Source organism: Barbatula barbatula (assembly GCF_947034865.1).
Source record: "Barbatula barbatula genome assembly, chromosome: 1".
In the NCBI taxonomy this organism is placed as follows: Eukaryota; Metazoa; Chordata; class Actinopteri; order Cypriniformes; family Nemacheilidae; genus Barbatula; species Barbatula barbatula.
The window spans coordinates 31997693-32025395 of NC_136766.1; the positions used below are offsets into that span (position 1 = coordinate 31997693).

General features: G+C 38.8%; 1 protein-coding gene across 8 annotated transcripts in view; it reads right to left on the reverse strand.

The window, feature by feature from the left end:
* The window catches only part of LOC306894502 (adhesion G protein-coupled receptor L3), a 189593-nt gene that overhangs the window by 58431 nt on the left and 103459 nt on the right, over positions 1 to 27703 (reverse strand). For all 8 annotated transcript variants that reach the window (XM_079457124.1, XM_079457123.1, XM_079457122.1 and 5 more), the window contains exons 4-5: positions 24688 to 24797; positions 11657 to 12457 (exon numbers count right to left, since the gene is read on the reverse strand). In XM_079457124.1, coding sequence (XP_079313250.1) covers positions 11657 to 12457; positions 24688 to 24797 — 911 coding nt within the window. The remainder of the gene's footprint in view (positions 1 to 11656; positions 12458 to 24687; positions 24798 to 27703) is intronic.

Consider the following 27703-nt stretch of genomic DNA (forward strand, 5'->3'; position numbering starts at 1 on the left):
ACAGTGTATGCTGATGGACAGACAGCAGTCAGACAGCATAGAAAGACACATAGATGGTGTTGAAACACAGATAGACTGTGGTGACAGACAGACAGACAGTGTAGACTGCAGAGAGACAGTGTATGCTGATGGACAGTGTATGCTGATGGACAGACAGCAGTCAGACAGCATAGAAAGACACATAGATGGTGTTGAAACACAGACAGACTGTGGAGACAGACAGACAGACCGTGTAGACTGCAGAGAGACAGTGTATGCTGATGGACAGACAGCAGTCAGACAGCATAGAAAGACAGATAGATAGTGTAGAAACACAGACAGACTGTGTACATACTCAGACAGACAGACAGACAGACATTGTAGACAATGCTTACACACAGACAGTGTGAAAAGATACGCAGACAATGTAGACAAACAGGGCTTGTGGAAAGACAGACAAACAGTGTAAACAGAAAGACAGTGTAAGCAGATAGGCCGACAAAGATGGTGTAGACAAACAAACAGTATAGACTAAGGCCACATCCATACAAAGCTAAACTGACTCAAAACTATGTAGTATACATGCCAAATCAGTACGTTGCGCTGTAATTCTGCCACAGAGATACACTAAAAACGGAGAAGAAGATTTGGAGCATGCGCATAAACCTACCGCGCTGGCGTGAGGACATAATCGTTTCAGCAAATCTACGGATCGGCTTAACACACGAAAATCAAGGGTGCCGTTTTCAGATTTATCGACTCTGGGACCCGGTTTCAAAAAGAAGCTCCATCACAAAACAACCTGCTAAACCCCAGATCCTCAACCCTCAAATCCTTTGATATTTCATACAAACTGTAGTTATTTAGGGTCTTTAAAATGTTAAATGTCAGTATTTAAGCGCAAGAGCAACATGTATGTGATATTGTAGCAGTACATTGTGCATTGCAAGCAAGTTATTTTGCTGAAGTGCCATGTGACTCAATCCAGTGCGTTCCCAAGTCATATTCCACCAGTGAGGATCCTTTACACAAATCATGGTAACCTGACTGCACTCAAGCCCCCCGTCGATCTATCTTCCTCCCGGTCATTTTCAAAGCATGCTAATATCTTAAACGCTGTCCATTATAAAGACAGACGACAGTGGCCACAATGTGACTCCGTTCCACAGCAACAGTTCCCGTTTCAGATGACGTGCTATTACATTCATTCTAAAGTGCCGGTCCTGTCATAATTATCCCTCATCCCTCTCATCAGCACCAAAGAAAATGAAGAGAAGTTTCTCTGCCTGTCAGAAACAGCTCATTACTCTGAATTGTCTCTGTTCACTTGTCTTATCAGCTCGAGTGAGAACTGGCTTGGCTCGTTCGCGTCTGGCAGGGAGATTAAGCATCCCCATCATTGCTCAGTCGCATGCCATTTTTTTAATTAACGTTTGGACAGTTTTCACAGTCCCCATCATGGCTGGTTAATCTGTTACAGAGAGGGGTTATTAACATATACAAAAACTGAAAGATAAAACAAAACAAAACGATTCGCATGTTCAAGAACAGAAATAAAATGGCTAGAGCAACTTTTTTCGTATCGGTTACACCTCAAACCATTTTATACGGTAACGTGTATTTTCTGTTTGACTGCTTGGCAACAGTGCAAAATTTTATAAAGTTGATGACAAAAATAGAGGTACCATTAAGAAAATAGCATTATAATCCTCATTCATGGAGTAGAACCTGTTTGTGAGGAACCTTCAGAATTTATGAACTCAAAAAGCTCATGTCCAGATGACATAGTCACTATAAACTGTTGCTTTATGGAAAACACCTGCCTAAAGGTTCTTCAAAAAGCAATAATAAAAGAGACGTTGTCATGACAATCAATGTTCTCTTTGGACGTTGTTGAAAAATCATAAATGAATGACTCTCACAGATACGGTGGGCTGACATTTAGTTTCACAGGATTGAGACTTGCGGTGTAAATTGGACGTTTTGTAAAATCTTTATGCACTTTAGTGTTTTTACTTTTTAACTTCACTACATTACAAAGCATATAGCAAATGTATTAATCCACTACAATTCACAAATTAATGTTTTTTTTTTAACATATTAATGCTTGAGTACATAAAAAATGGACCCCTTTCTCGTACTGAAGCATTTTTACTTTTAAAAGTAGAAAAGTTCTTGGATTTTAATGTACTTAAGTACTGACTGAAAGGTACAAAATGTGTCAAACTGTATTTTTGACATGTACTGGAAAAAGTAGGCCTACGCTATATGTGCTTTTTACTGTAGTGAGATCATTTCTTTCCAAAGTAAAAATTCTTAGAAAGTCTCAAGGTACAAATACTTGAAAATGTATGAAAAGGCTAAAAGTAAAACTATATTACTATCCGTCTCTGTATATTAAACAAAACTATAGACTATTATCTAGTGATAATGAAGAATAATAGAAACATTGGAACACCTTGGAAAGAGTAACGTCCTGACCCTCAATATTTAGCAACTTTATTGATTCAGTTGTTGTGAGAGTAAACCAATGAGCGATTTTTTGTCATCAGAATAAGTTATTCAAAGTGCAATAGACTACTTCTGCCGCTTCACTGGAAGTTGTGCCCACGTTCATTTTCTCAGTAGCATAGTTACAGTAACTTGTGGGTAAAGGCCAATAGATATAGATTTTATACTTTATTTTCTTCGTTATTTCTTCATTACTCACAATATTTACACTACTTATCAATGTAAAATCTATATCAAGCCTGTCCTCCTCCAAAAATTTGTTAACTCTTACACAGAATGTGTGAACTTTTTAGATGGTCCCTTACATCCATCCTTCCAGGTTTTACTGCACTAGAACACAGTAGAGATAAAGAAAATGGCAGGATGATAAAGCGACGGGGAAACGGAGGTTAGGAAATGACCGCAAGCCGGGACTCATCATTACAACATTACAGCAGTTGAACACCGTAACACGGCACGAAAGATTGAATGTAAAAACTGTATCGAAAACAAATCAGAAAATGCAAACCATGCATATGGTCAAACAATCACACTGGTTCTGATACACGCATTCTGCTCAGGCCGAGTTAATGAACCTGTCGGGAGATTTTAAAGAGTCTCAAGTAGTCATGGCACAAAGCAGCACTTCTCTGAGGTCACAGCTAAACATATTCCACTCTGCATATGGGGCAAATTAGGTAAATTACCGTCTGCCTAAAGGGCCCCTGCAGAGCGGAGACCTTCCGAGAGCCTGGCCAACACTTCTGCTCTCGTAACCGCAACCCGACTGCGCTCCACACATCATCTCGTTTGGCATTCCCTCGCATGATCCGAATGCCAGCGGACGGCAATGCAAAGTTGGATGGAGAGAGGCCTGTTTTTCATCACGGCAGGTCAAAACACAAGATCAGTATCTCAGATGCCTCTTGACATGTTGGGGCTCAAATGACCCTCAAGAAAAAAACGAGGTCATTCAATAACGTTCCTGTGACGGCCGGGCTTCATATCAGACATATGAAGAGTGTGCCAGAAAAATAAATATACATGGAGATGTTATTCTAGGTCATGCTTCGTTTCACGGGTTCATACGGTGTGTGTGTGCGCTGTATGATGTGGAAAAGAATAAGAAGTTTGGGCTCGCTGCCATGGCCTCCGGTACGAAACACGGTGGAGCAAGAAAGTATTCAGATTCACGTATGAATTATCTCTTCCTATCCTTGTGCAATTCATGTGTAATGCAGACTATATTGTACTCTGATGCAAATTTGTAAGAATCCAAAATCATCCTTTAATGTGATGCTGATGTGCCCATGAAATCAAAATTGACATTTTGGGGGCTATCTACGAAAATATAATAATAATCATATATTGAAACCAACTGCTTATGTTTTTCATTCAATTCCATATGCATTATTCATTGTATTGCAATATATCGTCAGTGTATTATTATTTCGATATGTTTTAAATACATATAAAATGAGATAATTTATATAGGAAAACAATTTTTTTCTTTCCAAAAGGGCATGTTAGCCTTAAACAAAGAAAAATACATTTTGAAGAACGTTGGAAAGCAAACAGCCCTGGCCCCCATTCACGTCTATTGTATGGACACAAAACCAATGCAAGTGAATGGTGATCAAAATATCTTCTTAAGTGTTCTGTGGCAGAAAGAAAGTCGTAGGGGTTTCAAAAGTCCATGAACGAATTCAAAATGGCTATTCATGCATTCGTGTCATCTCGCCTAGATTATTGCAACTCACTTTACGTAGGTGTTTCTCAGTCGTCAATCTTAAGCTCTATCCTCTAACCTTAGCTAGTACAGAAAGCTGCTGCCAAATGTCTTACAGGGAAACGCAAGTACGATCATGTTACACCCAGTCGATGCTCTCTGCACTGGCTCCCTATCAAATATAGGATTGATTTTAAAGGGGTGATACGACACGGCTAAAACGAATATTATCATTTGTTTTAGATGCAATGCAATGTGTATACACGATTTAAGGTTTCAAAAACGCTGTGCTTTCCATATACCGTGCATATTTGTATTTCCCCTTCTCCCCCCGCTACATGGGCTACAAACACACGACAAACTCAACGCGCGTTAGTCCGTAACAGAGTCTTTTACAATGAAAATATTCGAACAGACTGCAAATTTGAAGCTCCAGACTGTCCTTTCGAAGTTGTAATGGTTTTCAACAAAAGCTTTTGCACTGGCGTCCTTGATCTCTCCCAGGTTCACGAAGCAATCATCTGTGAAATGCGCTGCGCACACACTTGAATATTCGGATTGGACTGTTCTGGAACAGTATTGTAAATAAAATGTAACCATTCGTTTTAGTGGTCTCATCTTTTGGAACGAACACACAGCGTATCCACGGCATGGCCCACCTTACCTGTGTATACATTTGGGCGGTCTTAGTCAAGTCATACCAGAAAATGATGGACATTCGCGGGGGTGCGGTTACACGAGGCGTTTCAGGCCGGTCTGGGTGAGCATTCGCTTTTAGATCTTCTGTTCCAACACTTACATTTTTGCTATTTTTACGTGTCTAATACATGCATGGGCAACTTGTATCCACGAAAAACATATATCCGCTTGTTTATAAAGCCCTTAATAATCAATAATCAATATTTAACTGAACTCCTGTTCCCATGTACTCCCCCAGAACCTTAAGATCTTGTGAACTTGGGTTAATTCATAGTTCCCAGATCAAGATTCAAAAATCAAGGTCATTCTTTTGCCTATATTGCCCCGAAACTCTGGAACAGCTTCCCACTGCATGTTAAAACTGCACCATCTATTTCCATTTTTAAAACCAGACTCAAAACACACTTATTTTGTCTTGCTTTTAATGTCCCTTTCTTATAATCATTTTCATTTCTAGCCCCTTTTAATGTTTTTTTGATGTCTGTTTATTGTGTTTTGTTTCATTCCTTTGCAACAGCTCATAACATGACAATAATGTTGAGCAACAGGCAGAATATGAAAATCCATGCAAAATATGGATTTTAATCGAATTTGAGATTTTAATAAAAATAAATACATTCCCCTCGTCTCGCGATCCCAATATTTGAATTCATTTACATCGACATTTTACATTTAACCGGATTGTGCATGTCAACGGCAGTGGGAAACATCAGTAACACATGAATGACTCACGCTCTGGCCCGCAGTTGACTATCACGCACAGCCTGCACTGGTGGCGGGCTCGCGTTTTACTCAACTTTCCACATGAAATAACAACTAGAAGCAATTCCAAATTTGCAGCTCACATGCGTGAGTACTTGCAAAATGCAACCATTTAGCCGCAGTTCTAGGAATGCCCGACTTCCGAACTCTGTCCGTTTTAGTCACTCACATTCAACACCATATTAAGGAGCACTAAAACTGTGTTTATTATATGAATGTATTAATAAAGCGTATAGAAGAGACCATTTCAAGCAATAGAAATGCAATAAAGTTAATTTTATGTTTCACATAAGATAGCTCCACATGAATGTCACTGGAAGCATCCCGAATGCAACTTCAAATGACATGTCATCCTGAGCTCGGGGTTGATTGATCTGCCCGGAGTTCCAAGGTCGGATGTCTGACACTTCCAGAGCGTCGTCCAGATGTTATTTCCAAGTCTGAGGTGCGAAAATGTTGAAATCCAAGCGGTCTTAAACGTACAGTAGAATTACACGATATTAGCATCGCCAATTAGTTGCCAATGCAGATCGACAAATTTTACGACATCGTTCTGCACTTCATCTTCTTGCAGGTTGCCAGGTAAACTGAACGCTATTAGCTGTTTTAAATTGAGGAGAAGCCATTCAGTATGCCCCGTCCTAACTTACTGTTTCGGTTGCAATTGCATCAATGCATCAAACAAAGCTGCGCATTTCAATCCAGTCTTTAAAGGTCGCAAGTTCCGATGTCTGATCTTAAATCAGGAAATTCATGCTAATCTGATTTGGTTTCTTTTATCTGGTGATTTCATCACGAGTTCATTATCTTGTGACATTCATTATCTCATCTAAAGCTTTGTGACGTCTTTTGCTCCGACTGCAGGACTGTGACTGAACAGACACGCGTGATGCTGAGGCAGGAGTAAAGCTCATACGCATGCACTGGACCAGGACCTGGAGACTGGTGTTGTAAGCACAGTGTTCATCTCTCTCTTGACTGCCTCTGAAGCTGAACGGGTGGGGGGGGGTGATCAAGTACAACACACTTCTGCCCCTGAGCTCAGGGATTTTCAGAAGTGAATAATGGAGCTGCATGCAGCCATAAAACCAGCCGGCAGCAAGACTCTCCTTTCAATACACCGTACACATGTACATTAATTCCTTTCTTCAACTGAACGCAAATGAATCATTTTCTTTCTGCCATATCGTCGCGGTCAGACTAAAACCTTGTAACTCCTTTTTCAGCATTTGTATTCTTTTCATAAACCATGACCTTCATCTCTGTCTGTGTTTTTTTCTAATATTTAACCAATTAAAAGAACTTGTTAACTTTGACATAACAATGTTTAATAACTGTAAAAAGGAAGTGCTTTATTATTTCCTTTGAAGTGGCAGTTTTGGAGATACAAGGTCTAAGTCCGACAGCGACAATGTGGCAGTGGTCATATGCATGTGTCATCATGAGACACACAAGAACCGATGCGATTCAAAGCTGTCGACATCCCGCCATATTTGTTTTTAGCGCTTGGATCTATTTACAATGACAATATTTACATGGACATCAGTAATCAAATTATTTGCCTTATTCCGAATAACACAATATTACGATAAAGGCGTTTACGTGAGTTGCTTTAAGAAAAGACCTTTCATGTTCCCGAACATAGATCGATAATACGTCATTTTACATCCCCACGCAACACTATCCAATGTCCTCTCCAGAACGCCATTCCAGTGTACTTCGATAATGCGACTAAAATAGGAATACTTAACACTCACTTCGATGTTTACTACGATAATGACTTTAGACGGATAAGCTAGTCAAAAAGCTCTGTTTACATGGTCCATTCTTAATCAGAGTATTGTCTTAATCGTGTTAATATTGGAATATCGTTGTCCATGTCAACAGAACAATCGCCAAAAAAACAGTTTTCTCTCCCACACGTTTCGTTTCACGTGAAATGAAATAAGGAGTGATTGAATCATTTGATGCTTTTAAGAGCTTCAACATTCTGAGCACTGAACTAAAAGAAACATTTCAAAATAAGACGATTTGTTTCTATTCAACTGAAGAAGCATCGTTTCAGGGAAAGCATGAGGGTGAGTAAACCGAGAGAATTTCTGGCTGAACTATAACATGCAGTACCGCAATAGGTAAACATTTCCACAGATGTTTACTTCATACATCGAAAAGGCCCTACCGGATAAAGACATTCAATTTTATTTTTGCCCTCTCAAGCCGAACCATACTGTATTCCAATTTGCATTTCGCAACTGTATAAATCTACAAGTTTGTAGGTCGCGTCCCCTGACGTAATGCAAAAAATCTCTCTTCTGTCCTTCACACACAAACACACACACAGAGCTGGCAGCGTGTGCTTTTGGTACAGGGAAGCCCGACAGCGTGTGTGTGTGTTTCGTTCATCACAGATGGCACGGGACAGCATGGGGTGGGTCGGAGATTAAGAGGTCTCAAGCCCACATGATGTGCAGAAAGACAGTGAAGTGATAAAGACAGAACGCGCCGCCTGACACTAGAAACGCTTTTCGGTTATTTTTCCAGAAATGCTCAGCGATCGGAGGTCCTTCATCTTTAGAAAACATTGATCCTCGTTCTCATGAGATCAAACAGAACCCTGATTCTCTGAAATGGGAATCAGATGCAGCGTCGGTACCTGATGAAACTGAAGCTCTGCCCTGAACATCTTTGAAGTCGAGTGCACTAACACATCAGGACCTTGATTTCGGCTTCATAAAGGGAAGGGAAGGAGCTGATCGGCTACGACCGGTGCTCGCTGGCAGACGTCTCCAATGACAGCCGGACAAATCCTGTCTGCCAGAAGTGACAACCTAGTTAGCCCAGATCTAGTGACCTGAACATGTTACGCAGCTTCAGAGGAGGACCAGAGATGCGAGGCCTATCCAGACCATTTTAGCTATTATACAATTTTTACATCTCTTAGTATTTTATCAATAAAGTAACCATAACATTAAAGTAAAACACCATCATTCAGTTTCTACACATTTACTATAATAAAGCCATACTCACCCTCAGGTTTTTCCAAACCTGTATAAATGTCTTTGTTCTGATGAACACAGAGAAAGATATTTGGAAGAACGCTTCTAACCAAACGGTTCTTGGCCACCATTGACTCCCGTAGTAGGAAAAATAACAACTGTAGTCAAAAGTGCCCCAGAACTGTTCGCTTTCCTACATTCTTCAAAATATCTTTTTTTGTGTTCAACAAAGCTATGGTAGTCAATGGTGGCCAATAACTGTTTGGTTACAAACATTAGGGACAAGTTGAGTAATTTTATTTTACCTTCAGGAAATTTCTGAACATACTAAATGAACACCGTCCATGTTTGCATGTTCGTCGACCCATGACGTGGTAACAACCACAGATTGTTGAAATGATTTATGAATTTCTTGGTAGCTGTATCACTCGCACTTGAACAACAAGAACATTGCCAAAAGAGTCACCTTCAGATGAAGGTTTATTCCAGGAGAAACATGACATTAGTGTCTGTGTTTACAAGAGACCACACGCACAAACACATGCACACGGACACACGTTTGAAGCTGTTTTCATTATAGGCATGAAAAATGTCCCTATAAGGTCAAAAATGACTGGTATTACTATTTTTGTGAGGAAATTTTGTCCCCACACTACAGGGTTTACCAGGACCACACATACATGCACACATACACTATTAGGTGTGTGGTACAATACAGAACAGCACACACACTCAAACAGTATAATGCCATTTCCTATTTAAATAGTATGTAAAACAGTGTGCGGTGCGAGATGAAAATGTCCAAATTAGCATTAAACGCTGTCATGTGACCCCAATGTGTCGCGTGTGGAAATAAGTGGCAACCGGTTATCATCAAAAAAAGGAAGAAATAAAGAAAGAAAGAGAGACAGACAGAGAGCAGCGTTGTCAGCGGTCAGTAAGCGGTTCGAGTGATAAATCACTTATGATGAGTTGAGAGAGTGAGGCTGATGTGATCGCAGCCACAGTTACTCACTCTGTCAAAAACACTTTCTTTCAGCTCAACTGAAAACACTGCACACCAATGCTCAGGCCACTGTCAGGGAAATAAGAATGAGACTATAAAATAAAATCGAAGGTTTTTAATCAAAGCTTGTTCGTAATATATTAGAAAATGTATACATTTTAGACTTTTACTTGGTGGACAATAAACAGGTGAAAATGTCACATAGCCAGTGCTGTACAATGCGACGTATATGCTACGAAAAAAATCAGAGTAACTTTAATAGTGTGGCACGTGTGCGATACAGTCTTGAACATGCGCTAGCGTTACACAGTTGGTGTGAAGTGCGTTTGTCGTTATGCTTGTTCATGCTAATGGCGCACCACTATTTATTTTCATTTGTATTTAGTTTTTGCGATAAAAACCTGTTTTCCGGATGCATTGAGTCCATTTATCTAAAGCCATGATCTGCGCAATGTGGGAAAACGTGGACGGAATTGCGAAATATTGAAAATACAGAACTCGGAACAATTAAAAAGGAAAAAACTTAGTATAACTGCAAATTATATGGCCCTAATTTATCTCTCTGTATGTAACATTAATGTACTTTGTGTATTTACCTGCTTATTTATGTAATGAACTGCGCTTTTAATACTTGTGCTACAACTATTTGGCCTGTGCTACAAAACTTTATGTGCAAAAGAAGTTCACGAACAGCCCTGCACGTAGCTATACAAAAATGAAGTATGCATTCGAAATCTAGAGACCAGAACATCGTACAGATTTAAACTGACCTTTTTGCACTTAGTCCAATTAGCAAAGACCTAGAACACCATATCAACCACCTGGCAATGTCTTAGAAATCTACTCAATACACTCAAAACACATTAGCGACCACTTGAGAACCCCTTAGCAACACACCCAATACACTCAGAGCACCCTAGCAATGTTTTAAAAATGCAATAAATCCACCCCTAGCAACCACCTGGCAATTCTTCAGCGACATTTTCATTACACTCAACCTTACTAACCACTTGGGAGTACCTTAGACATGCACTCAATACACTTAGAACACCTTAGCAACAAGCTGGTAACCTCTTGGCAACGTACTCAATACACTTAGAAAACCTTAGCGACGCACTCAATACACTCAGAACGCCACAGAAACCACAAAGGAATGCAACCAATACACCCGGAGCACCTTAGTAACCACCTGGCAATGCCTCGGTAGCACACTATATATTGTCAGAGCTCCTTAGCAACCTTCAATAGTCCTGAGATCACAATGGTGAGCTTTGCTGACAAAATTACAAATATAAAAAAAAAATTCTAGGAATAAATGCAGATTATGAATATTTGGCATGAGACTAAATAAAAAGCAGGGAAGCAAAAAGAATAGTTTTTAATAGATTTGAATCGTTGTTTCTTTCTGTTAGCCAGGATCCAAATGAGTCTCTTTGCCTCTAAAATTACTCTGAGTCTGCATCAGTAAAACTGTTTTCCCACAGCGTTAGCGGAGATGTTTATGAAAGTTTTATTTTCTGAAAAGCTTTTAATTAAACGGCAAAAGAAATGTCACACTTTGAGAAACATTGGCTCTCTAATTACCACCGGGAACACAATCTGACTTACTGAAAGTAGCCATGAACTTCCCCTCTGCTAACTTTGCTCTGTGCTTTCCAATTAAAGAGTCCGTTCCAAATGTTCTCGACTGCCATTAGCCCAACACTAACTTAAGCAAACACTGCCGATACTCATTCTGGCTGACGATCCACACAGACCTCATTTCACAAAAACACCCTTTTTCCCTTTCGCAGTTACAACATTTCCAACAAGGCACCCAGCTGTGGCTTAAGGCTTTTACTGGTGTTCAAGAAATGTGTTATGTGTGCCTTTTAAATTAAAATGAATATTTTTTGCCTTTTTACCACAAAATTATAATGCATAAGATTTTTTTTTAATTGACCTAACTCAGACATTTTATTGACAAAATTTAGGAAACAAAGGTGCAGCTCTTACCTTGTCTAATGTCCAGCACTCCAAAATCGAGAGAATATTTGACAACGTGGTAGTTATTCCAGACATAAAGCAGATTATCTCTGGGATTATAATCCACGGCCGCAATATACTGATAGGAATTAGGGAAAGGGATGTCCAGGTAGCCGTCTTTGCTCAGCTCCGTGTTGTATATGTAGTCGATTTTATTCCCAGTGGCTTCGCTGTCATCGTCTTCGTAGACACTTTTCACCACATACAAAATTCCACAAATCATAAAGGAGTTGGAGGCGGAGCGCTTGTCGTAGGCCGTATCCCAAGTTCCTTCCACGCGCAGCGTGTATGGATTCAACTGGCTGATGACGATCCGTCCGTTGTTTTGTTCTGTGGCGTATATCACCCAAAGACCGTTTTCATCCACAGCCAAATCAATATCCGATTTCCCTCCCCAGCGGTAGGGAGAAGTATCGTGGTAGTTTGCGCTGGCGATGATGGCCTCCCCGCTCTTGATACGGGTACGCAGGTCGAACTTCACAATGTTCCGCGTCCGTTCTTTGTTGAAGAAAAGAGCTCCGTCGTAAACGACAAACCCCGTGCCGTCAACCCGATGGGGGAGTTTGTAAGTAGTCGTAGGTCGCCCGGCGATGAAGTCCTCTTTGCTGGAGTATTCGGTGAGGGTGTCCGTGCGATACGGCGTCCAGGGCATGTAATAGATCTTATCGGAGGCCTGTAAGGGGTCTTTACACCAAGCGCCAGACTGGTGGTCGGATTCGAACAGATGCTCGCTCTGATAAACGCCCCGCAAGAGCCCCGGGCACAAGAAAACTACGAAAAAAAACAGAAAAGGAACAGTGAGGGCGCGAAGAGTACAACAGAAGGATCATAATAGCTCAACAAAAAGGGCACTTTATGTCACTGTGTTATAAGTATATAAGTACAATGTACATAATTATATACACAATATAAGTATATAACAAATGCAACACGTTATCCAAAAATATACAGAAGGACAAGGTAAGGACGTGTTTCCTCTGCAATGTATGAAATATTGAAGTGAAAATTTACCGGATTTATTGCAAATCCCTGTTTCTAATATATACAGTTTTTGTGTTGTGTTCTCATGCAATGAAACTGGTTTTTAAGATTAACCAAAGTGAGATGAACGAACGCGTCAACATGAAACCACACATTTGATTTTCTTAATGTGACATGTTTTTGAGTAAAAGAGGACATTCATGGTGAAAAAAACAAGGCGAGATTTGATGTATTTCCATTTATACGTCTCTAGACAGACAGATGAAGTTGTTCTTGGCAGAGCAAACTTTTAAACTGACACATAATCTCAGTTTAATAATGTAACATTTTGCGATGTGTCAAATTCAAAATGAATATCCTCGACTATCTTTGCAACATTTTCTGTACAGCTGCCTTAGAAACAATGTAAGGTATGAAAAAAGCTAAATCAATTCCATAGACACAACATACAGAACATTTAAGGCTTGATCCGATTCGACGCGGCTCCGCAGGATCCGACAGGCGGATGACATCAAAGTACAAGCGATTCAAAAGCAAACTTTTTGTGGTTTTTCGAATCGCCCCGCTGTGCTTTGATGTCATCCGACTGTTGGAACTTGCGGCGCAAGTCCAACAAACCTTTAGATTACATGTTGGCTTCAAATTCCCATCACATGATCAGATCACATGGGTGATTCTCATTTAGAAGATGAAGCTGGTGATGATAAAACTAAAGGTGAATTGTAAGACCTGAGAAGGCAAGACATCACATGCTAGTTTATGTCTAGATATTAGACCTTGTCCTTGCTACTGTGACGGGTATGGGGAGTGTTGTTGGGGTAGGGGTGTTGCAAGCGTGTGGTTGTCTTCTAAACATCATTTCAATTGTTAGCTACACGACAAAACAGAAATGAACACCGATGCACAAAAATGGAATTCTGACATTAACATTTTTGATACATAAGAGCATGCTCATTAATGACAGCTGGTCAAACGGCCCAGAGGCCTCGGAGACATAATAATGAGCTTATATTTATTACAATAGGAACCGATTCCCTCCCGACGCTAAATTGAACCAGATATTGTCAATTTGTGTCCCCGTGATTTATGGCGTCTGCGCACACAAAACTAATAATCACAGAATTTCCCTTCATTTCGGTTCCCCCTAACCAGCCATGTAGCATTGAAACCGGACGACTCACTTTCCTTTGAGGGACTGTTGCTCCACAGAAATGAATTTAAAGCGAGGCCTGACTACAGCGATCCATACACTTAAACAGATTAGCTTAGAAATCTAATCGCATTCCAATTAATTTCCTGCGAGAGGTCAAATCTGTTGATACGGAAGAGATGTTCATCTACAGAGCGGCAGGTTTGGCTACAATATTTCTTTACAGTTGTGCAAAACCCCGTTCACACCCAAGACGATAGTAGTTCACTCAAAAATTGAAATTCTTTTATCGTGGGTGAATAAATCATAGCTAAACTGCGAAAGCAAATTGTGTTTAGCGTGGTGTTCTTTCAACTATAGACACATTTACGTCACTGACAGATTTTATCCTTTTTCTTTTTTTATGCGAAGGTCAAACTAAAACGCAAAAATGTCAATGTTTTTACTTTGAAAACATTTGAAACTAGACACTGTGTAGATTACAATGTTTTACAGTATTAATCTATAAAAATCCATCATAAAAACACGAATGTTCATATTAATCTAAAATTACAACTGTCCTTCAGTTGTGATGTCATTCCCACCTTGAACGTTAAAGGTCTTTGCACATACAGTCCGAAATCTTCGTATGCGTTTCTTCGTATTTGTCGCTCATTTGTCACTTAGTTGTCAAAAAGCCTTGCAAATAGCAAAATGCTTGCTACGGATGCGAAAAACACAGTCCTGATTTTTTTATGACGGATGTAAATATTGGAGGCGGTGTGTAAATGGGATTGGCACAACGTGAGGTCGTATTTATTTTTGAACGTGCGTAAATTTCAGACGCACATTTTTAACTCACTGAATGGGCTTTACTTTTGTTTAATAAAAATATGAAATATTTTCAATAACCTTTGTAATACCTGTGAAATATAGTTTAAAAATGAAATCTTCTGCCTGTTTATGTGGCCCGTAGGACCACAGAGAGTCAGAGCATCTTTTCACAGGTATTACAAAGGTTAATGAAGTGGGTTGTGGGCCCCATTATAATGTTGTGCTGTTAAAACCTGTACCGGTATCTAGAAGCAAAAATGAACACAAAAGATAAACACAGAAAGCCTTGTACACATTCACATTTCCCAGGAGAAGAAACCTAACAAAACACACAGATCTATAGAAACCACAGAGACTGAAAACACCTGATGGATGAAATGAGGAATACTTTAACTTAAAAGGATAGTTCATCCAAAACTACCAATTTGTAATTCTTACATCATTTAAAATCTACATATCACTGCGAAAAAGATATTTTGAGAAAAGGATTTGCGTCCATATAATGGAAGTCAATGGGGGCCAATGTTGTTTGGTTGCCAACATTCTGCAAAATATCTTCTTTTGTGTTCTGCAGAAGCAAGAAAGTCATACAGGTTTGGAATTACATGAGGGTGAAGAAATGTTGAAAGGATTTTCATTTTTGGGTGAACTATCCCTTTAAGAAAGACGAAAGCATGGTTTTAAGGAGACGGTTCATCCAAAAAAAGATCAGTTTCCTCATTTTTTCATTCTCGTGTTGTTCCATGAAATTGTTTAGTCTGAAATGACATATGTATGAATTCTTATTTTTAGGTGAACTATTCTTTAACATGAACCATTACAAAAAAGCGTACAAAGGATTGGGTGGAGAGGAAGTTGTATTTTACTCCATGCGAGCCATGTAACTCACTCGGTCAGTGGTTGTGTTTTAATACTCATCGTTGATGCTGTGAAGCTTATGGACAGCAAGAAAATCATTACTAATGCAGTAAATAATCCAGAGTATCTGCTTCCCATATATTTAGCATTTAATGTCAAAAACCATCAGTCCTCCGGCGCGAAATTTGTTGCAAATTAAAATTCCATTTTGTAGATCCTAGCCAGCCATATTATACTAATACCTGTTGTGAATCCTCAAGAACCACGAGAACACTCAATATGGAAATATGAATACGACTAAAGTACATTAAATATGGATTCACTCGCGGCAAAGATCAACTCGGCGTGCGCCGACCACAATTTGTTTTGTGCTCTGAATTATTTGCTCCCGTGGGCATGAAGCCATTCAAATTCAAGAGATATTTACAAATCAAAATGGTCTTTTCTTATTCAGTCCCTGTCGTGTTAATATTTTACGGTATATATTGCTGGCTGTACGGAGATAAAATAAAATGTATTGTTTGACTTTATGGAAATGTATTCTTGTACAGTAATGGGAGCGCTGCATCGCTGTGTGATTTGCAGTGTAAAAATAGCTTCCCGAAGCAAGAACTACTGAACTCAACCGACCAATCCCAAAACGGTCTGGAAACCGAACATCTGGAAATCTCAAATAACACAAAGCCGGAAGCTTCGTAATAAGAGCAGAGATGTGTTCCTGTAGAATTCGGCCTCGAGCAGCAGGTGTGTGTTTTATAGACGTTCAGTTTCTCGTCTGACAGTGTCAACCTGAAGGTCAGCAGCACTATCATCATAATGATGTCATTTGAAATGCTGACAGCTCATTGGCCGGACTATTGATTGGGTGTTTTAAATGGGAATTAGATTATGAATATCATTACTGTTAAAGTGCTAAAGGTGGTTTGCGAGCACTTATCCGATACAATGATGCTACAAGATCCAATTACCGGGCAGATGAAAAAGGATACACGCTATTTATAGGTCTAAACAGTCGAACGTGCCGAGCATTGTCAGCGTGTTCATTCCGTTTTAAGAGCATTTCTGACCGGGATGCTAATTAAAAACAATAAATGCGTTTTCTTATCTTTCTTTTAATATAATTAACACTCTGTGTTAACACGTTCTTGTTTGCATCCACAATAAAAGTCATACAATATGTGATTTGGTAGTATTTGTTGTCAGCGCCAGATGGTATTTACAATTTAGGGGTTGACAAAAATCCTTGCAAGAAAATGTCTTTCTAAAGAAATTAAGAACATCATTAAATGTAATTTAAGGCTGTATGCAATGTTTTTCTCTGGTGTTAATTCAGTTTTATTTTAGGTTTATTCATATTTTTCATTTTTTATTCATTTAGATTCATTTGAGTAAAAAATTTGCAATTGAATTATGCTTTTTTCATTTTATTACTTATTAATTCGTGTTTTATATTCATTTTTTGTGTTGCTTATTCACGTTTACTTTTAACGGTTTCCAATCATTTTTGGCCAATTTTTTATTTGATTTCAATAAAAATTTACTTTTTCAAAATTTGTATTTGAATAAACTACGATAACCTTGCTGAAGAGCTTAAAAGGGTTATTAAAATGAATAAACAGATTTTTGCAATGTATCTGCATTTAAACGGAGGACGAAAGCAGACATAGAGCTTCTCTACAGCGCCAGAAGAGCATTAAAACCACATGGATGCCGAACGAGGGGGACGAGAGGACATGAGCCCACCAAAGCAAATGATCAGCCCCACACACGGCTCCGCTCGCACACTTTATACATACATTCAGACACGTGGGAAACATCTCCTTCAAAGCACATAAACATACGGTGTGCTTTGCTTTTGCATATCACCGGAACGTTCTCTTGATCTGAAGGAGTATTACACGTGTTGTGAAGGCGAAGGATAAAGTGGTGCGAGGGAACTCTTGCAAAAAGACTTCACACGGGGTTATAGAAAAGAGTCTTTACCTTTCTGCTCCACCTCTATTTTAGGCACGGGGGAAAGAAACACAGAGAGAAAACAAAAGCAATGGATTAATGACACATGACAGATTTTCTTCTGTGCAAGCTCAGTTTTACAGTCGGTGAAAGCAGTGTACTCTCACTGTACGACACAACAGCAGAAGAAATAATGAGTGTCAGCGAAACCCTGTGGAGAAAAGACAAATCCTGAATTATAAACACGTAGATCTCTGTGAAAATAAAGCACGTTAAAGGACACTCGAGAGAGAGATAGACAGCTGTGAGAAATAAGAGAGAAATCCGCTGTGACCGATATTAAATCAGTCAACAAGAAACACAACCGCTTAGATAAAAACATTCGTAAAATCGTGTGTGCTTTTTAACTCGGCAGTTGGTCTAAATCAGCCTTATCCTAATTATAAAATAAGTATAAACAATAAAAATCTCTTATTATGCAAATAAACGATTCATAAAATTACATTTGTTTGCATTGTGGCACCATTTTCATGATATTTCAGCATAGCACCAATGTCCAAATCAATTGTCACAATCATACACATAAATGAAAGTCACACTATGTGTCTTCAGTCACTTTGATGGTTAAAGTATAAAACGACTTGTAAAGTCCAGTTGTGCTGGTGTTGCCATGGTTACGGTTTATCATTTTCGCTAGCAGCGCAAATAGATAACAAAAGAAGAATTTGTCATACTACTTAGGATATTTCAATACATATTTTTATGACTATGACATTATTAAATGAATCTAAAACATTAGAAAAATAGAATTATTTGAAAAATATGTATGGAAAAATGCAACTTTGAATCATTTAGTGATATAAAGAAATACAAATCGTAATATTGTTTCGGGAACCACCACTGCAAATCTGCAAATAAATAATAATATAAAAAACATCTTTCAGTGATGTGTTTCACCAATTTGCTATTGCGGTGTGAAAAATAAGTCTCATTATCTTTAACAATTAAAAAAAATGCCTCTCGCACAAGAAAATCTTGCAGCATTTGAAAAATGTACAAATAATGAATAGTAAATAAACAGAACCAGGCGATGATGTGAAGGCGTTAATTGTGGTTCATTGCTATAGTGTTGCAGAAGGGTTTGTGCGCGAGTGCATGTGTGCGTGTGTGTAAATTAAGTGCTCGGGGACTGTGATATCCACAGAACTGCAGGATCAACAATTACCGTTTGACACGAGAGCTTTACAAAGTCAAACATACACAAACACACAACAGACTGCAGAGAATAACTGCAGCACTCCGGCGTTTGTACAAACACGCTTGCACATTCTAAACATCCTGATGGGCCTGTTTCCCAGCTCACCTGAATCTTTAGACCACTTTTGGTCACATGGAGACACGGCGGCATTGAATATATCTTCTAAAAGAATCTCTTGACTGTATAATTCATGAGCTCACGAGTTCACGTGTCACAAGTCACATATGTTACACATTACGTTGATTTAAATATAACATCAATTGTGAGAAAACTGGATGCTCTGTTTCCAGTCATAGAAAAATCGTAGGCCGGATAATCTCACGTATCGCGCTTTATCGGAAACACACAGAAGGACTGGTCAGGTGTATGAAATCTCCTCATACACAGAGAGTTGCTGGCAGAACATGTTAAACTGCAGGTGTGAGGTAGAGCTGCATGTCACTGTTGGACTGAAACCATGTATCTCCATTTTTAGTTGTTTTATTCAAATTTTCTATTGGTAACCTTCATGTTGGACAACAAGGTGTTTCATTATTGAAAAATTCCATTTCTGAAACTGACATTTCCTGTAAAGTGATAGTTTTGGACATACAAGGTTTCAGTCCGATAGCCACAATATATAGTCTCTCTTGAACGTGCTCAAATGGCTTGTTAATAATTACAGCAAACTAAACTAACAATGTTCAAAACACTAACAACACACGACAGAGAGAACTGAAGTTCTACTTTCAAGTCAAAATGCTCACTTGACTTTACGTTCCATCCTCAAGATCAGACGAAACATGGGACTTTTGATTGATTCACTCACTGACCGAAAAACTGTCCAAATGCATTCACTGCTATTGTTTTTGCCTTTGTATTTCCATAATCTTTTCTGCGTCCTTCGTGGACGACGCATCAAAAGCTTCTAGATGAGCCAAGCTGTTCGGAATGGAGGTTTAGATTATTTCCATAATCTGCTTTGGGGCGCAATCTGTTTTCCACAGCAGCGATGGTCTTCAGCGCTGTCCAGATTGATTATATTCTGTGATTCTGGGGCAAAGGCCCGGCGGACTCTAACTTGGAAGCCATGATCTCTCCGAATCCACACCGAACCTCCCGGCACAGCTCGCTGGGTCACGGGGGGCAGGAGAACGCGTCCAGAAACACGGCAATGGCTTGGCTCAGACTCCAAACGGATCCATGAAATCACCTGCTTATAACAAACACCTGATGGTATCCGGATACTGCCAAGGCCAATTTGTTGGCCGGTCGGCATCAGGGTAATTAACAATCTCTAATTGGCAGCGGCCCACGCAGCTGCATGCGAGCAGGGGGTCGTGGGACACTGATGTCGATGACCAACCCATTCGTTCCCGTACCCGGTTGCGCCTTCCGATTGGATGTAAATAACGTCCCGTGACAACGCGACGGTGCTGTGAAAACGTCAGATCGCCCTGGTAACACTGCGACAGGTAAATGAGCGCTCCAAGATTGAACACAGGTGTTGTTTGTTAACGAACCCACGACGATGAATTAGCAGGAAGGACATACAAACAGCACAGAGAGATCAATTACGCCAGGAGAGAGACCCAGGTGCAAAAAAACCTGCCAAAACAATCAGCTCTCTTTCTATTGCCCTCATAAACCTCGGAAATCCATAAAGCAATTCTCTCATTGCACATGGACGCCGGACAAAAGGCTACATATGAACCCGCGCTAGCACAAAGCATGCTGGGACAGCCATTCTCCTCACGCTGAAACAGCATTATTGGGAGGTGGATTTAAGGCAAATGTAATTAAAGAGTAATTAAATGTTGGTGGTACAGCTGGTGAGGTATCTAAGCGAACCCATGGCTCGATATCTGGAGTCAGTGATACCGTGCAAGCAAAATCTCCCTCTGTCTGTCAAACAGCTTTGAATTGACAAATAAGACGTAAGAAACTCGAACGGATGCATTTCTGTGTTCATTAAAGGATATTGAGTTTCTTGGCTGTTAGATGGGTCATGACATGAAGAATACAAATTATGCTTCCCTTAAGTAAATATACTGTATATTGTCGCTTTTGGGTCGAATACTTTTACATTTTTTCGTTATATAAATGGTTGTATCGGACGCATGCGCATGGCCAGTTGCTAACTTCTGATCTGTGTTTGTTAGTTGGTCTGTTGTGAGTTTCCCAAAAGCAACTACAGTCGCAAGTTCCGACGTTCCAGCTTAGTTCAACAATTGAAGTGTTTCCCGAAACGATTGTTCCTACGATCAATTGCAAAGTTGGTCGTAACTAGCGTTTAGAGCTGTGGTTAGAAGCACACATCCTTTTTATTATGACATGTACATGCATCACGTCTCTGAGCAAACGAAGCAAGCAACATGCAGTGAATTCTACATCCATCATCCAAAAATGTTTGTAAATCCTACAAGTTTTGTTTTTCAGTGTATAATAATTGTATGAAATCTATTTGATTCATTTGATTGTATATTAATGTTATTCAATACACAATTTGTTGATTGGGTTGTGTAACTTTGTCGCTTTTAAGTTTCAGTAGCTAAGTAACGGTTCTTCAAAATAAAACATTTACATTTAGTCATTTAGCAGACGCTTTTATCCAAAGCGACCTACAAAGAGTTCAGGGAGCAATAAGCACGATAGGTGCTAATACAAAGTTACTAGTTTCAACAAAAGCTAGACCACTACCTGTTGAGAGAAGAGAGAGGGTTCGTTTTTTTTAATAGTGGCTAGATATATTTTGAATATGTTAGCATATGTAAATTACTTAATATTTATTTAGTTTGTTATCAGAAATAATTTGCGGATGTGAACCAGAAGTTACGTTTGGGCCACAACAACACGTCTGCACAGTAATGTGTGTTTATGTTGTTGCTTTGAAACCATCTATATGTCATCTTTTATCACATGAAATTTTCCATCAGATTCATGATAGTTTTGTCTTCAGTTTTACGTTTCTTTTCTTAATATTTTAAATACACTATTATTTTCATATTTTAATTGTAAGGCGCATTCTAGTTTAACTTTAAACAATTTTGTTACGTGATTATGTCATTTTTTATTTATTACAACGTTACTATAGATGTTTAATTTATTTTTATTTCTGCTTTAGTATTAGTTTTTGAAACAACGCCTAAACGCAATGTTCCAATTCTTTTCTTTTAAAAAAGAATGATGTCATTTTTATTATTTTAGTTTAGTTAATTGTTCTGGCAACATTTCTAATTATTGATAATATTTAATTTAATTTCGATTAACATACATTTTTCATAGTTTAAGGTTAAGTCAGCTATAATAAACTTTAGTAAAATATTTTTTTATTAAATGAATTACAATTATAATAGTCTTTAACCTTTAAACTGATACAAAATAAAGACGTTCAGATGACATACGTCCTCCATTTGAGCTGAAATGTTTAGAATACGATGACGCACGTGTCTGACCATACATCCAAACAATATCAGCTTTAGTAGTACTGGTTTTAGACATGCAAGGTATCCACCCGCCAGCATCAATACAATATATCATTATCTGTTTTTTATATTAGGTTGAGAGGCAGGGGCATAGGAAATGTCTATACTAATATAGTGAAAGCATCATGCTTGTGTGCTTCAATAACACTGCTGAGGGACTGAAGGTCAAAAATGAAATCCACGGTGACGTCACCACCGAGTTGCTATAAACAACAGAAGCCATCGCTCAGATTCGACACACACAATCTCCTTCACTGTCCCTGTGTTTGTTACTTCAAGTAGAGAAGTCAGCCAGGCCGTTTCACCTGGAATGAAGATGCTTTGAAGGACACTATCACGAGCGGTCAGGTTAGATATAGTGTGAAAACACAGCCACGGCACTTCTCCCGGTCAAACTTCATTTATATCCTATCACAAACTGCTTCACGCAGAATTATCAAAAAATATTACGAGTATTTTCGTTGTTTTTTGAAATGATGGATTTGAGGTCATCTGCCATCTAAAGTGTGCACCAACTACACACGTACCATTGCACAGGATACCTGACTTCCTTCCACTTCCGACGTTCACTCTTTCGACTCTTCTGTTCTTTCAACATGACTGCATCATGCGCCGAGGTGCGTTTGTCACTTAAAACTTTATTATACACAGGAGATGCGTCTCTCAGGAAACACACCTGTACTGTGTACGCTGTGACAGTGACAAATAAACTCAAATGTCCTCTGGATCATTTCCAGGAAATTACACATGCGGGACTGTGGGAGTTCAAACCGTCGCACGCATTATTCGGTTTGCGTTGTTTTAATAGACACTTATTATTCGTAAAAATAACTGGGGGATTTTGTTTCATGCACGGGAATACCAGTCTAAATGTGCAAAAAAACAACGAGTCACTATATCCTGGCATCAGTCGTCTGCACATCTACATCTAAAGCATGGTAACATGAGATCTGAGATCTCTCATTGAATTGAATTGAATTAACTCTACTATACACGTCCTACAATTGACTTATCCTACTACTTTACTTTTTTAATAAAATCATAGATACTTTTTGTAGCAAGAACATCTCGTGTAATGTCAGTCCGTGCAGACAGATCGAGCTTTAGAAACAGCGGCAGCTAAAAATGATTTCGAACTTTGTAAAATTGACATATTTCCTTTTCATTCAAAAACATTTTTTTAAAGTATATGTATGAACGGATGAAAAAACTTCAGATGATAAATGAATCTAATAGTTTTGCCTTCAACTAGATGAAATGGTTAAGAAACTTCTGCGTTTATTGTTCTTTGCCTTATTTTGAGTGTCTGAAAAACACTGCAAAATAAATTCGAACTGGTGTCGATGTCTAGTAAAAATATCTACAAATTCGATAAAAGAAATGTAGTCTTGATTCACGAGAGAAAACATAAGAATTAATTACGTTTATTTTACAACAAACATATAAAATGCCAACGGGGTAAAAAACTCCTTGGAATTTAGTTTTACCTTTTTCTTATGTAACTAGTTTAATTTTCTTTTGCTTGTTTTAAAATGATCTTAATTCGTTTTTACAACTAAGTAACTACAAAAATGTAATCTCGAAAAGAATGGTTTGTTCCGACCTCATGTAATTTGCATAGTGTGATGTCATTTCCTCTAATAGCATATTGATAAATATCTGGAAGGCACTGTATGCGCTCTCTCTTTTCCCAAATATTAGTTCAAATAGCAAACCTGTGTCTAAAGTAGTTTTCGAAATGCACCGTGTGCTTCCGTGTTGAGTATAAGCCAAAAATGTTGTTTTGTTGTTGTTGGTAATGTTGTATTTCCTTACTTGTGAACTGTGTAACCCTAATAAAAAATTGAAAAGAGAAAAGAAAAGTGCAACCCCTACATTGGCTAATAGAAAACATATCTTGAAAGTACTAAGGTTGTTGGGTCGTGCTTTTGTTTTGTGAAAAAAACGAATTTCACATTTCTTTGATAACAGAATGATATATCACAAACATGACTTCCGGACATCATCTCTGGACATGTTTGGTATGTGAAACAGGCTTTTATTTTAGTTTCAACCCCTTAGATCTGCCCTTGACTGTGAGCGAGCTACTGTAAAAACAAAAGCTAACACACAGAATACTGTCCAGGTATTCCTACAGGCAGATGAATGCATCGCTGCAGTCGCGCAACTGATACCGAACAGCAAATCTATCACGGCCTCGCGCTATCATTAGCTATCTGGCAATTTACTCATTTTGACAAAGTGCACCGCTTAGATGTTTTATCACCGAGCCATGTTCGGAGAAACCAAAGTCATCACACAAACTTTCTCTCTCTCTCACACACACACACACACATATGAACAGTAGATAGGAACGGATCCTGTAGGTTCAGAGTTTTAACTGTGAAGTAAAAAGTTAGACACGGTAGGCATTTCCACAAAGCTGCAAAAGAAAACCTTTTATTGTGTTTCAATGACGACAGAAAAAGAAAGAAGTGTCTACACGGCATGCACGCATCATTTGAGTAAGCAGAGGGACACTTACTGTATGGGACACACTCGTACTGAACTTCAAGATATTTGTAGGTTCCTGGACAGGGATCAGGAAAAGCATCTGGTCCGGCCACTACAGCGCATTGTGTTCGGTTATTACACCTGCAAACACAAACGGAGATCATTAGTGCTGTCTGCTGAGGCAAGAAAACATTATTACTACTCTTAGAACCAGACATCTGAATAACAGACCAATAAAGTTACAATTAAATGAGGAACCTGAGCTCCGTATATACAGGTGAAGCTTCTTCGGCACACTTTAACCTACAGGGAACTCCAAGTTTATCCCGTGAAATATACTTAAGAAGCATACTTCATTTAGTAGGTATTCTAATATCAAGTAGTATACTTGTTATATGCTATACTCGAGGCTGGAAATGGGGGAACGTGAGGGGATGGAATCCAGGGAGGGCATTTTCGGGGGGGTCGGGTTTGGGGTGGTTTTGTCGGCATAGTTTCACCTCTAATCGGAGAGGATTTGATCCATTAAACGACCTTCAAACACTGTTTCATCCATGCATGTAGTGAATAATACTTACGAATAATTATTTCAAGTATACTTTTGGTTTCTCTTCAAGTGAACCTCATACTTTTAGTTTACTATTATTGATATTATTTATTTTAAATAATATAATATTGTCCGTTTATGTAATTGAACATGTATATTGAAAAAATGAAAACTAAAAATAAACGCCTTTTCCTCGCAGAAGGTCGTCATTCGGTGAAAATGAGCTCAAAAAATATTTCAAATTCACATTTCATGTCCGTTTTTTTCTCTTGTAATATGCAGGATAATGTACAAGCAGCCGGCTGTTATCGCGAAATAAACCAAAACTCTTCGTTCTACATTATTTCCCACTGAATATTCAAGAGTGATGTCGTCATTTATGAATGAAACCTTCCATGAGGTTCAATGTAAGAATAATGTCAGTGGATCGGAATGATGAAGGTCGACCACCAGAGACGCTCGCGCTGATTGAACATACAGTGTCTGTTTAATGAGGGGGAACAAATGTGTGTGTGTGTGTGTGTGTGTGTTGACAGGACCTTGAGTTTGTGTCTAGGGAAATGTGTGTATGTGAAAACTGTGTCTAATGTTCAAAATCAAACTCATTTCATTCATCACACAAACACCCAAAGAGGTTTGTTCTATCTACAGTCAGCTTAACTCAAAATCATCCATTGTTTGCATGCTATGTTTTCAATGCCCCAACTAACCTTCACAAAAACAAAATGAAAGTCAAATATAGTTAGCCCGAAAAATCTCTAAACTCGTAGCTTTATACTGTAGTGAAGTACACACTCGGAAATCCCTCGAGTGAATATGACCAAAAGATTTATTCATCACTCCCGGTCTGTCCATCACAGAGTCGCCTATCGATCGAGCACTAAACAGACGCTGACAGGACGCTAAAGTTTCTCATAAAAACTTTCCTACACATCATCGTGATCGTCTGTTGCGCGGCCCGTTTGCCCGCCTCAGGGGTCAGGGGTCAGACTGTGATTTATACCGTATAATTAAAAGGTTTTTACGGAACCTTCATTAAGATCGATCGGAGAGCTGTTACACCGCAGTGTTTGTGTGTGTGTGTGTGTGGTCTCATCGGACGTTACACACTTTGATGAGATGTGAGACAGGTGTTCTCGCCCGTCTCTGTATTATGAGGTCATGACCTGTCTGCCAATCACAGGAAATTAGCAAATGACAGTCACACACACACAAGAGACGGTGTACGAACATAGTATTACAGCAGCGTTCCCAATGACGTGACATAAAAAGCTACAAAGAATATACAAAAATACGAAGGATATTTAGGATATATGACAGCGTAAGGGGACGATTCTATCTTCATTTACTCGAAACCTGCCTCTGACTCATTCTTCTGTAAAACATTACAGATACTTTGAGAAATGTCTCCGTGTGTCTATACAATGGAAGTCGATGGGAGCCGATGTTGTTTGAGCGCCAACGTTCTTCAAAATATCGTCATTTATGTTCTGCAGAAGAAAGACAGTCATGCAGATTTGCATTGACGCGGGGATGAATAAAAGAATACAAGAATGCCCACTGTTGGGTGAGCTGCCCCTTTAAGTCTGGCTGACCTTCTGTAATGTTGCTTCGGGAAACTCATAGTGTGATGCAAGAGCACTCTGTGCAATAACTTGCCTCGAGTATCAAAGGCCTAGGGATGATGATAAGAATGTTTTAGATAAGAGAAGGCTCAAACGCATTTATTAAAAAGCTTTAATCTCCATCGCCGAGCTTTTGATGATGTCATGGGAATAGCACACAAAAGTACATGATGAAATAGAGATGCTGCTGCTGTAAATAATTTTTGCATCTTTCTTTTAATCCACCTAGGAGTGAAAAAGATCTTATCTCCTAATGCAATGCTTTATCTTTAAATAAAGGATGCGTGAACTATGAAAAATGATGGTTGGTAATCTATGTTGAGATTGTGTTTAACCCAATATATTACATTTTAGGCAGTATTTTCCTGGAGTTTCACAAATGCATCTTATTGTTTGTAATATACATGTTTTTATGCGACAGACAAAATGAAGAAAATAACCAGAAAAAGCAGAGAAACTTAAATAATGTTTTTTTTTGTAAGAAATCCCCATTATATTAAAGTTGGTTTAAGAAACTTTGAATGTAAGTGCCTTGTAAAGCCTATTTGATTTAACCTAAAAATGTAGGGCATGTTCTTAAGTAGCCCCAGGCCACACCCACGTATGATGTCAATATCTTGGACCACTGGCAGTGTAAATCTGTCTAACAGCCAGTATAGGCATATACTTTATAAATATATATATATACACAAACTAAAAAACGCCTTTATTCTTGGACTTTCTAAATGTTTTTATTTTTCAATTTCACAATTTTTTGGGGGGCCATACAGTTCAAGGACAGTTCGTTCTTCTGCAGAACACAAAAGATGATGTTTTGAAGAACTCTGGTAACCAAACAACAGCAGTACCCATTCACTTCAATTGCATGGACACAA